General features: G+C 48.1%; 1 protein-coding gene across 50 annotated transcripts in view; it reads right to left on the bottom strand.

Moving 5' to 3' along the window:
• The window catches only part of LOC123766472 (trichohyalin), a 129,571-nt gene that overhangs the window by 60,533 nt on the left and 55,215 nt on the right, over positions 1 to 13,823 (bottom strand). For 45 of the 50 annotated variants that reach the window (XM_069308244.1, XM_069308241.1, XM_069308242.1 and 42 more), the window contains exon 3: positions 3,349 to 3,404. The exons of 3 other annotated variants lie outside the window; for them this stretch is intronic. In XM_069308244.1, coding sequence (XP_069164345.1) covers positions 3,349 to 3,395 — 47 coding nt within the window. In that variant the 5' untranslated portion in view covers positions 3,396 to 3,404. The remainder of the gene's footprint in view (positions 1 to 3,348; positions 3,405 to 13,823) is intronic. 2 more of the 50 variants (XM_069308246.1, XM_069308245.1) reach the window with 1 other exon arrangement.

The following is a 13,823-nucleotide window of genomic DNA, read 5'->3' as shown; positions in this document are numbered from 1 at the left end:
TGGTGCTCGGGTGGACACTATAGGGTGTACTGGTGCTCGTGTGGACACTATAGGGTGTACTGGTGCTCGTGTGGACACTATAGGGTGTACTGGTGCTCGTGTGGACACTATAGGGTGTACTGCTGCTCGTGTGGACACTATAGGGTGTACTGCTGCTCGTGTGGACACTATAGGGTGTACTGGTGCTCGTGTGGACACTATAGGGTGTACTGCTGCTCGTGTGGACACTATAGGGTGTACTGGTGCTCGTGTGGACACTATAGGGTGTACTGCTGCCCGTGTGGACACTATAGGGTGTACTGCTGCCCGTGTGGACACTATAGGGTGTACTGCTGCTCGTGTGGACACTATAGGGTGTACTGCTGCTCGTGTGGACACTATAGGGTGTACTGCTGCCCGTGTGGTCACTATAGGGTGTACTGGTGCTCGTGTGGACACTATAGGGTGTACTGCTGCTCGTGTGGTCACTATAGGGTGTACTGGTGCTCGTGTGGTCACTATAGGGTGTACTGGTGCTCGTGTGGACACTATAGGGTGTACTGGTGCTCGTGTACGATGTGCGTGGTGCTTCAGGTGTAGGTTGGCCGCATGCACATGGCTGTGTTTACTAGTTGTGTGTGTGTTTACTAGTTGTGTTTACTAGTTGTGTTTTTGCGGGGGTTGAGCTTTGCTCTTTCGGCCCGCCTCTCAACTGTCAATCAACTGTTTACTAACTACTTTTTTTTTTTTCTCCACACCACACACACACACACTCCAGGAAGCAGCCCGTGACAGCTGACTAACTCCCAGGTACCTATTTACTGCTAGGTAACAGGGGCATTCAGGGTGAAAGAAACTTTGCCCATTTGTTTCTGCCTCGTGCGGGAATCGAACCCGCGCCACAGAATTACGAATCCTGCGCGCCTGTCATGTCCTACATTGTCAATGCATATTTTGTCGTAAAACATTTGGTATGTGTTGGTTCCCTTCCCGGGAGACCTTGCACCACACACCACTTGGTATCTTCAACTAACAATACCCACTTAACTCTGGCTATATATGACTTGATATCATGATAATGATATCATGATATGATAACTATGATATCATGAGTTGATGATAACTCGATATAAAGTTCACTGTGTACCTACGTGCACCTCTATGTCCTATTTCAAATGAATTAACATGTATTAAATTTATTAAAAATTTTAATCATATTATTTAGAAAATCAATAATATTATAATTACAGAAAATGTATATTAATCCACAAGAACAATCAAAGTGGTTTATCAACAATCAACAATCAGGAAAATATAAAGCAAACACTCTTGGAAGAACATGCAGGAAATGGTCTGAATATAATTAGAAGAAAACGGGGGGGGGGCAGGGGGGGGGGGAGAGTGAGGGGGAAGGGAAAGGGGGGGGAGAGTGAGGGAGGAGAGAGAGACAATGAGGGGAAGACGGTGAAGGGGAAACTACCCATTGCGATATATATCCCAAACCACAACAGTTCTCTTGACTGGATGGGTCTGAAGGCCTTCTTATATCCGACTGCTGTAAAATAATCTATTATTTATAATTCTTCGTTAAATGAGAATTTAATGTCGACATTGAGCGCAGAGTTACAAGTTACTCCAAGCGGGAAGGGAAGAGACGATGACGTAGACGAATCAAACGACAGATCTGATTGGCCATGCCAGGTGACGTCATCAAAACTGCGAATCAAACGACAAATCTGATTGGCCATGCCAGTTGACGTCATCAAAACTGCGAATCAAACGACAAATCTGATTGGCCATGCCAAATGACGTCATCAAAAGGGCGAATCAAACTACAAATCTGATTGGCCATGCCAGTTGACGTCATCAAAAGGGCGAATCAAACGACAGATCTGATTGGCCATGCCAAATGACGTCATCAAAAGGGCGAATCAAACTACAAATCTGATTGGCCATGCCAGGTGACGTCATCAAAACTGCGAATCAAACGACAAATCTGATTGGCCATGCCAAATGACGTCATCAAAAGGGCGAATCAAACTACAAATCTGATTGGCCATGCCAGTTGACGTCATCAAAAGGGCGAATCAAACGACAGATCTGATTGGCCATGCCAGTTGACGTCATCAAAAGGGCGAATCAAACGACAGATCTGATTGGCCATGCCAGTTGACGTCATCAAAAGGGCGAATCAAACGACAAATCTGATTGGCCATGCCAAATGACGTCATCAAAAGGGCGAATCAAACGACAAATCTGATTGGCCACGCCAAATGACGTCATCAAGATGGCGGCCACACCAGCGGCCAGCTGCCACGGGATTATCAGTAAATAACGACACAAAACATGCAACACAAAAATCGTGGGTTAAACTGTTGCAACAAGAACACAATGGTTATCTTGAGGTTATCTTGAGATGATTTCGGGGCTTTCAGTGTCCCCGCGGCCCGGTCCTCGACCAGGCCTCCACCCCAAGGAAGCTGCCCGTGACAGCTGACTAACTCCCAGGTACCTATTTACTGCTAGGTAACAGGGGCATTCAGGGTGAAAGAAACTTTGCCCATTTGTTTCTGCCTGGTGCGGGAATCGAACCCGCGCCACAGAATTACGAGTCCTGCGCGCTATCCACCAGGCTACGAGGCCCCCTGGAGAGGAGGTGGTCAGACTTCTCACGAGGTGAGGAGGCTGACAACACTCCAGGGGGGGGGGTAACTCAAAGCACCACACTGGCCAAAAACCCACGAGTAAGCCACGGGCAAACCACGGGCAAACCAAGAGTAAAAGTCATAGTCAATGATTCGATTCACGACATTTGGTCGTCCAGACACGTGTTGGTAAGGACGAGGCAAGTAGCGGACACGTGAGGACACATGTGAGACACGTATAGGACACATGGGGGAACGAAAACAAAACAGGAAGCAACCCTTGGGTACTATCTCAGGCAGAGGCCGTCGACAGCTTGGCTACACAGCCAGTGGTGGACGTATGACAGCTTGGTACACTGCCAGTGGTGGACGGAACACAGGTTGGTACATTAAAAAATGTACATATCGCCGGGGAAGGTGTACAAGACAAAAAATATCTTCAATATTCCTTCGAAAATGATAGAAAACATTGACCAAGATCTACCCCACAAAGCCTGAATCAATGTATATATGTATATATAAAAATACATAAATATATATATATATATAATGGGTATAAGGGGGAATAGGCTGATGGGGGACATATCGACCAGGGGGACACTAGGCAAGGGAAACCCCTATATATAACAGGGGAAGATAATGGGTTCACACCGAACTAGGGGAAGGAGGGTCACTGAACTAAGGGGAAAGAGAGGTCCCATGCTGAGTTAAATTGTATAATTACGTGGTCAATTTCTTTAAATAGGCCTTCAGCTTCTTTTTCGATGGCATTGTGTCTATCTGAAAGCACGAGATGCGAGTTAGGTTTGGGGAGAGGTCGCCACCACCACCTTCCCTCCATGTGTTCTATCCTGGAGGGAAGTGGGGGACCTTGTGTTGCTGCTGCTGTTGTTGCTCAGTTACTGTAGTCTCCAGGGAACACTGCAGGCCATGTTATTGTATATGTGGAGGACCTCGTCGTACACACACACACACACACACACACACACACACACACACACACACACACACAGGGACCTCCGTGTCCATGGAGGACCTCGTGGCACACACACACACACACACACAGGGACCTCCGTGTCCATGGAGGACCTCGTGGTACACACACACACACACACACACACACACACACACACACACACACACCCCCACACACACACACAGGGACCTCCGTGTCCATGGAGGACCTCGTGGTACACACATACACACACACACACCCACACACACACAGGGACCTCCGTGTCCATGGAGGACCTCGTGGTACACACACACACACACCCACACACACACACACACACACACACCAGGACCTCCGTGTCCATGGAGGACCTCGTGGTACACACACACACACCCCCCCACACACACACACACACCAGGACCTCCGTGTCCATGGAGGACACAGTAACCTTGGCGACGGAGGTGCTGGAAAACCTAAAGCGAGAGAGTTCACACAACATACACAGAGAAGAGCTCGTCAAGCACTTGTACCAGACGTGTAGAGAGACAAAATAGCATCGTGAGTGGGAAACAAGTGCTTGTTATTCAATATTTTGAAAGCGATAACTTTCATATTTAGAATTTGCAATCGAGTGATTTTGTTTACTAGAGAGACATCAATGCGTCCTTCACAATTTGTTTTTTAAATTCGTATAAATGTGCTGGGTGGGGGGGGGGGGTTGAGGCGTGTACATCAATGTGTACACGTGTTCGTCATGTAGTGAATGTTGATGTCTGTGAAGAATGAGCAACACAAAGTCTGAGTTGGTTGGTAAATTAAGCACGAATTCGCTAAGTTGTAATTTATGTAAGAGCGATATAAATACACGTGCACCCAGGAAGCGATTAACACACACACACACACACACACACACACACACACACACACACACACACACACACACACCGCTCAGCTGGGATGGTGAATGTTCATCATTAACCGTGATGAGTGTGTGTGTGTGTGTGTGTGTGTGTGTGTGTGTGTGTCTTGGCCCACTCCCAAACTCGGCCAGCGCCGCCACCACCTGCTTCACTGAACGAGTCATCAAACACAAGAGAGAAAGAATTTAGCTGCTGGTGCAGATCCCACAAGTGCACCAGCCCGGGGGTCCAAAAGCCTCTTCTTCTCAACCTTACTATAGAATCAACAAGACAAAAGCAGCATGTTTTGTTTTGATTTTGCTGTCAGCTGTTCGCATTATACAGCCGATTTACTTGAGACAAGATCTCTCTCTGATAATGTTCACTTTCCGCCACTCGACGAGCAAACGAAGTAGTAACAGAAGAGCTCCTTCGTATCTTCACGATCAAAAACTATAAATTATCTTGACAAGTCTGAATGTATCAAGAGAGAGACCATGACCATCAGGTTTTCTGTAGTCACACACGCGTAAAACAGAGCACCGCTCACACTCAGGAGGGCAGACTCGTGTAAACTGGATCTGAATACAGCTTTCGTCAATCCAACATAAGTTACGTAGCATACAGCCAATATCCAGGGATGGAGGGTGTAAGGAGCAGGCGGAGTGTAGAGATCAGGTGTAGAGGTAAGACTTGCTGCTTCCTCCACTCCACTACAAGTAATATGAATAATTTAATATTCTGTACATACACTGCAGTATGTATAATTTTGTTTATGTAACATGGCGCTCGTAGCTTAGATTATACGCGTTTAAAGCTGTATTTCTCACTTGAGAACAAAATATCTAAGATTCACTAATTTTCTCGTTATGACAAACGGAACCATCCACTTCACTGATAAGAAAAGTTAAGGAAAAGATTTGTATTCCTAGAGAGTTGAGGTCAGATAAAGAGTTCTTTGTTTTATCAGTGAAACGAAACCGTATATTTGATAAATGTATAACCTCGAACTACGAATGATAATGATGTAGACAGGTGTTAGATAACAGATGTTGGATGACAGGTGCTAGACAAGTGTTAGGTCACATGATGACCAACCCCACACATCGGAAGACGGGAGAAACTACGACGTTTCGGTCCGTCCTGGACCATTTATCAAGTCGTGTGTGTGCCTTGATAATGGTCTCCCGATATACAAGACCTGATAATGGTCCAGGATGGACAGAAACGTCGTCGTCTCTCCATCTTCTGACGTCCAACAACTTGGGCTGGACGGTAGAGCAACGGTCTCGCTTAATGCAGGTCGGCGTTCAATCCCCGACCGTCCAAGTGGTTGAACACCATCCCTTCACCCCCGTCCCATCCCAAATCCTTATCCCGACCCCTTCCAAGTGCTATATAGTCGTAATAACTTGGCGCTTTCCCCTTAATAACTCACTCCATCTTCTGACGTGTGGTCTGGTCAGCACATCTTCAGCCACGTTATTCCGACTCATCGTCTGCAAGATTGGTGAAAGTTGATGAATTTATATATGATCAGCTAGAGGCAAATAGTCGGAGATGGATGGTTAGGTTATGAATACAAGATGATCAATATGACAAGAACAACAGCGGTTTTTTTTGTTTTGTTTTTGCACGGATATTCCTGCGCGGGCCCTGGGCCCGTGACCGGCGCCCTGGGCCCGTGACCGGCGCCCTGGGCCCGTGACCGGCGCCCTGGGCCCGTGACCGGCGCCCTGGGCCCGTGACCGGCGCCCTGGGCCCGTGACCGGCGCCCTGGGCCCGTGACCGGCGCCCTGGGCCCGTGACCGGCGCCCTGGGCCCGTGACCGGCGCCCTGGGCCCGTGACCGGCGCTCTAAATGTTACTTTAACAGCACCATTAATGGCACAGCCCGTCCTCCCAATAGCACGTCGTATTTTGACGTAGGCTTTACCGGAGGCCAAAATTTGTCGTATTAGAAAATGGTCGCGGCTCGGGAAATTGACATATGTCCCGTTTTCTGTTTTGAGTCCTCTGGTAGGTTAGGATAAGGGCACTTTACTACGACAGTTTCTTTACGTTGGGAACGCTGGCAAGAACGGTCTGGGGTGGTGACAACAGCGAGGATAGTGCCAACAATGAAAGCAATGTGTCAACAATGCTAGCAATGGTGTTAACAATGACAACAATGATTGTGCCAACAATGGTGCCAACAGTGCCAGTGATGATGGTGCCAACAATGACACTGAGGAGGCTGCCAACAATGGTGCCAACAGTGCCAGTGATGATGGTGCCAACAATGACACTGAGGAGGCTGCCAACAATGGTGCCAACAGTGCCAGTGATGATGGTGCCAACAATGACACTGAGGAGGCTGCCAACAATGGTGCCAACAGTGCCAGTGATGATGGTGCCAACAATGACACTGAGGAGGCTGCCAACAATGGTGCCAACAGTGCCAGTGATGATGGTGCCAACAATGACACTGAGGAGGCTGCCAACAATGGTGCCAACAGTGCCAGTGATGATGGTGCCAACAATGACACTGAGGAGGCTGCCAACAATAAGGCTAAACAAAAATAAAAATCAAGAAAATCAGAATAATCCCCAAAAGTACAGAGTAAGTGAACCGCGGCGGGTGATCACCGTAGACTTTACCTCGGGTCGGCCGGCCGGCCCAAGCAGCCGGCGGGGCGCTGCCACACAACACCGCCACAGGAACGACTGATTGATGAAGATTAAGCCACCCATAAGGTGGCACGGGCATGAATAGCCCGTAAGTGGTGGCCCTTTGGAGCCATTACCAGTATCATTAGCTGATACTGGAGACCTGTGGAGGTGCGACTGCACCCTACCGAGAGGTCGTGACCTCTGGCCATAGGAAACGGAAACAGACCTACTAACAACAATCGAAATATTTGCGACAAAACACAAGCAGTCATTATTTTGCAATATTGCAAACTGTTTATTCTGATACAAATAGTACTAATACAACAACGATTAATGCAATTAAACCACTATTGCTATCTTCTTGAGGTTATCTTGAGATGATTTCGGGGCTTTTTAGTGTCCCCGCGGCCCGGTCCTCGACCAGGCCTCCACCCCCAGGAAGCAGCCCGTGACAGCTGACTAACTCCCAGGTACCTATTTACTGCTAGGTAACAGGGGCATTCAGGGTGAAAGAAACTTGGCCCATTTGTTTCTGCCTCGTGCGGGAATCGAACCCGCGCCACAAAATTACGAATCCTGCGCGCTATCCACCAGGCTACGAGGCCCCCTACAATTGCTACTTCAACAACAACATCATCTACTACAATGCCTACTGCAACTATAACTACCCCCAACAAATACAACATAATTGGAGCTTCACATGCTAAAATTTATGTTAAAGTTACATAAAGATCATTTGACATTGTTACTTGTGTAAAGGAGGAAATGTATATCTTTATGTCTCAGAATGTTTGGTAATATGTTTATTGTTTGTGATGTGTGTCTATGTATGTAGTAACACGATGTACTGAACGGGGTGAGAATAGCTGCAGCTACCTCATCCCTTTGTGTGTATTTTACCTCAATAAACTTATTTCAATTTCAATTTGACATTGTAATGTGTCATGAAACAACATATAGTCTCAACATAGTCTCCGTGGTGTAGTGGTAAGACACTCGCCTGGCGTTCCGCGAGCGCTATGTCATGGGTTCGTATCCTGGCCGGGGAGGATTTACTGGGCGCAAATCCTTAACTGTAGCCTCTGTTTAACGCAACAGTAAAATGTGTACTTGGATGAAAAAACGATTCTTCGCGGCGGGGATCGTATTCCAGGGACCTGCCCGAAACGCTACGCGTACTAGTGGCTCTACAACAATGTAACAACTCTTGTATATACAGGCGATGAGTCACAATAACGTGGCTGAAGTATGTTGACCAGACCACACACTAGAAATTGAAGAAAGTGAACCACAATCGACTTGAGAATGGTCCAGGACGGACCGAAACGTCGTCGTCCCTTCAATTTCTAGTGTGTGGTCTGGTCAACAACTCTTGTATATATCTCATATGTCAGGCCGTCCCACGTGACAATGATGAGTCAAGTGTTCGCTACGATGGGCGTTCAAAAAAGAATATTCCTTTATCAACGGAGACAACTGTCAGTAGCATATTCAAGTACAATGAACTTGTAGAACCGTGCTAGTAATGATTCAGTGCATCTTAGTACAGTTGGCTTCATTCTCGATCACAGAAACACACTTGGGGATCATAGGTTCGAGTCCTTGGCAGGACACAAAATGGTTAGGCACGTTTCCTTTCATCTAATGGGACTGTTCACCGAGAAGTAAATGGATACCAAGTTCTGGGGTGCAACACCACAACACAAATGTTATGGCGTAGCAACCTGCAGGGGGGGGGGGGGGTCAGTACTTCTTCCTAGGATGGTGGGGGGGGGCAGTACTTCTTCCTAGGATGGTGGGGGGGGGCAGTACTTCTTCCTAGGATGGGGGGGCAGTACTTCTTCCTAGGATGGTGGGGGGGGGCAGTACTTCTTCCTAGGATGGGGGGGCAGTACTTCTTCCTAGGATGGGGGGGGGCAGTACTTCTTCCTAGGATGGTGGGGGGCAGTACTTCTTCCTAGGATGGTGGGGGGGGGCAGTACTTCTTCCTAGGATGGTGGGGGGGGGCAGTACTTCTTCCTAGGATGGGGGGGCAGTACTTCTTCCTAGGATGGTGTGGGGGGGGGCAGTACTTCTTCCTAGGATGGTGGGGGCGGCAGTACTTCTTCCTAGGGGAGAAGGGAGGAACCGTAATATATATTCCAGTGTTCCGGAGAAAACTAATTATGTTGTGTCCTCTACCACACTATTATCCAGTGTGTTTACCCTATTGTGAGCTCTCACGTAATACATCACATTAACTCAAGCAAATCGTCAAACTGGCGTTGTTGTAGTCATAAATAAAGACCCCCTAATATTGACTTTTTTCTGGCCATTGACCTCGATAAGGTAGGCGGGTTTATTACGTTCGAACATTTCTGATCCTGTAAGGGAAGGGAACTATCAGGGAGAAGGCGCCAAGTCATTACGACTATATAGCACTGGGAAGGGGTCAGGATAAGGATTTGGGATGGGACGGGGGATAAGAATGGTGTCCAACTACTTGGACGGTCGGGGATTGAACACCGACCTGCATGAAGCGAGACCGTCGCTCTACCGTCCACCCCAAGTGGTTGGACGTTCCTGCAAAAGCATGACATTTTTTTACGGATTACATTTTTTATTTTTTTCTATTCTTTAATAAGAATCGGCTGGCCTACTTCCTGGATGCCCTTACCATCACTTGCAGAGTTATTTAAGGTTTCCTGTACCATATGGTACTATATGGTACCACTAAGGGTACCATATGGTACCCTTAGTGATGGTCTGTGGGAGGACTCTGCCAGGGGAAGAGCCGAGCGGACAGCACGCTGGACTTGTGATCCTGTGGTCCTGGGTTCGATCCCAGGCGCCGGCGAGAAACAATGGGCAGAGTTTCTTTCACCCTATGCCCCTGTTACCTAGCAGTAAAATAGGTACCTGGGTGTTAGTCAGCTGTCACGGGCTGCTTCCTGGGGGTGGAGGCCTGGTCGAGGACCGGGCCACAGGGACACTAAAGCCCCGAAATCATCTCAAGATAAGGGCTTGACATAATGCAGGGTTGAAGGTGTTCCTGAAGCCCAAAATGACACCAAAATCAGTATCTTCCTTCAGTGGTAGAAGATGGTCCATTAAAATGGGTTGTAAATATCAGTATATACAGTTATATAATATCAGTAAATATCCTTGTCGTCAGTATACCTCGCGTAACTCCCAGGCAAATGGCGCATCGAAAGATTTCATAAGTTTATCCCTAATGGTCCACATAAGAGTTCCGAGTCTGGGATGGTTAACGTTAATTCACGAGACATAAACATGTTCGCTCCTCGTCTAGCCAAGCCTCCTGTAGAATATTAGCCGAGAGACGTTCCTGCAAACTCTTTCTTTGTTCTTTGAACTTGGAGAGTTCCTTTGAACTCTCCAAGTGATTGAGGCGCCGTTCCTTCGCCCCGTCCAGCCTCAGTGTCCTCTTTCAGGGCATACTTGTTTGTAACACGTGTGTCACTGGTTTGTAACACGTGTGTCACTGGTTTGTAACACATGTGTCACTGGTTTGGTCAACGTCTCTTGTCGTCCTCGTCTCTCATATGTAAAACAATTCACCCCAGTATACTTATGGACACCCCCAGTATACTTGTGGACACCCCCAGTACACTTATGCACACCCCAGTATACTTGTGGACACCCCCAGTATACTTGTGGACACCCCCAGTACACTTATGCACACCCCAGTATACTTGTGGACACCCCCAGTACACTTGTGGACACCCCCAGTACACTTATGCACACCCCAGTACACTTATGCACACCCCAGTACACTTATGCACACCCCAGTACACTTATGCACTCCCCCAGTACACTTATGCACTCCCCCAGTACACTTATGCACTCCCCCAGTACACTTATGCACACCCCCAGTACACTTATGCACACCCCAAGTACACATATGCACACCCCCAGTACACATATGCACACCCCAGTACACTTATGCACACCCCAGTACACTTATGCACACCCCAGTACACTTATGCACACCCCAGTACACATATGCACACCCCAGTACACATATGCACACCCCAGTACACTTATGCACACCCCAGTACACTTATGCACACCCCAGTACACATATGCACACCCCAGTACACTTATGCACACCCCAGAACACATATGCACACCCCAGTACACATATGCACACCCCAGTACACATCTGCACACCCCAGTACACATATGCACACCCCAGTACACATATGCACACCCCAGTATACTGACCTATAAAGCACACGAACCCACCCAACCCTCCTAACCCATCGAAGGAAGGCGATCAATGGTCTCCAAAAGCGTCAATATCAAGACGTTTGAATTCCAACAAAAGCCCGCCATTTTCGACGTAGGTGACGACAGCGTCAAAAATGACGGTGACGGGTTATAGAAACAGCGCTGATACGGGCAGTTGTGATTGATCGTGATTGATTGATCCTAAATGGTAAACTACGACCGGTCGTGTCTACTAGTCGTTCTTATTGGCTAACTACGGACCACTGTGGCTATAACTGCGAGCGGTCGGCCCATACCGGTGCCCACTGGAGCTAACTGTATGTATGAACTCCGTCACATGAAATGTCCAGTTGAAGTCAATATAGAGCAGTGGCAGTAAAGAGCAGAGTGGCAGTAAAGAGCAGAGTGGCAGTAAAGAGCAGAGTGGCAGTAAAGATAGACCAGAGTGACGCAGGCTCTGTGTCGCCTTGTGCCATATTTTCTATCAAACTGGCAGACAGACAGCTGGCACATCTAATGCCTTCCTGAAGCTCTGAGTGACCTGCCAGCTACACCCACCCCACGGTACACCCTATATACACCCCTGGGTACACCCTACACCCACCCCCTGGGTACACCCTACACCCACCCCTGGGTACACCCTACACCCACCCCCTGGGTACACCCTACACCTACCCCTGGGTACACCCTACACCCACCCCTGGGTACACCCTACACCCACCCCCTGGGTACACCCTACACCCACCCCCTGGGTACACCCTACACCCACACCCCTGGGTACACCTTACACCCACCCCTGGGTACACCCTACAACCACCCCTGGGTACACCCTACACCCACCCTTCGGTACACCCTACACCCACCCCTGGGTACACCCTACACCCACCCTTCGGTACACCCTACACCCACCCCTGGGTACACCCTACACCCACCCTTCGGTACACCCTACACCCACCCCTGGGTACACCCTACACCCACCCTTGGGTACACCCTACATCCCTCACAGTGTAGACTCGGTACACTGACTTATCTGCCCGCTCCTCCGTACTTCATTAGCCAATAATAAGAAGCGATTAAACTAATGATTCATACTTCAATCTATTTCTCATACTTATCCTTCTCTAATACACCCTCTTAGAGTGTGTCTTGTTGTCGTAGTCTGTCGTTGACAAGCACTTTAAATCCCCAATTGACTTGAGAATGGTCCAGGACGGACCGAAACGTCGTCGTCCCTTCACCTTCTAGATTGTGGTCTGGTCAACATACTTCAGCCATGTTATTGTGACTCATCGCCTGCACTTCAAATCCTGTTGTGTCCGAAGTGCGTTTGACCCATGTCATGTCAAGGGACCGTGGATTAGGTTAAATTCGAAAGCCATGCAAATTTCTAAAAGTTTGCGTTATATTTAGATGAAGTCTCATCTTTCAAAATCTATGCGTCTTATTGGTTTCTTTGCAGTCAGTCTAAACATTTAGACAGTGGCGCGGTGTGTGGGTTACTTAGGCGCCGTACTTCAGCACAGTGGCTTTAAAGTGAAGCTATTTTTCACGAGATTAAAGCTTAAGACTGTTTTAATTTGATGGTGTATGCATAGGGAGCCGGTCGGCCGAGCGAACAGCACGCTGGACTTGTGATCCTGTGGTCCCGGGTTCAATCCCGGGCGCCGGCGAGAAACAATGGGCAGAGTTTCTTTCACCCTATGCCCCTGTTACCTAGCAGTAAAATAGGTATCTGGGTGTTAGTCAGCTGTCACGGGCTGCTTCCTGGGGGTGGAGGCCTGGTCGAGGACCGGGCCGCGGGGACACTAAAGCCCCGAAAGCATCTCAAGATAACCTCAAGATAAGAAGATCTCTTATAACAGGTGAACAGTGTAGGAATGAGCCGGTTTTATGCAACGTCCTCCATTGTAATTGGACAGCTGTCTGCACAGTTGTCTCCTGTGCAGTTGTGTGTCGAGGCATCGTTGGCTCATGCACAGGAGAGGCAACCAAAGGTGTAGAGAGGACTCCTGGTGTGACATTTGGAGTCTGCTACTGTGACCACCCAACATGAGGCCATGCCAAGTGCATGCTAGTAAAGCAGGTCACCACCAGGCTCTAGAATCACAATAATTTGCCAAAACAGTTGGCTAAATGTCAATTGGTTCAACTGTTGATTTTGATGTCATGATTTTGATGTCATGATTTTGATGTCATGAAGCAAGAGCGCCTAGGTGAGCTCAGCAACATCAACGGCCTGGTAGACCATGACAAGCAATTGATGATGATGAACGAAGAATACTTTCAGTTGTGAAGATATTTGTTGAACTTGAACAAGAGGTATGAGAGACTACTACAAGAGAGCAGCATAACCTCAGTGGGTGCACCGAAGGAAACAAGCCACCTGTACGCCTCAAGAACAGAACCACAAAGTTACAGTTTGCTACAAAGTAAATAAAATAACCTACAGAGTCTTGGCACA

Source organism: Procambarus clarkii, chromosome 62, assembly GCF_040958095.1.
Source record: "Procambarus clarkii isolate CNS0578487 chromosome 62, FALCON_Pclarkii_2.0, whole genome shotgun sequence".
Lineage (NCBI taxonomy): Eukaryota > Metazoa > Arthropoda > Malacostraca > Decapoda > Cambaridae > Procambarus > Procambarus clarkii.
Note: the sequence above shows the minus strand (reverse complement) of the source record. Positions and strands in the feature narration are given on the sequence as shown.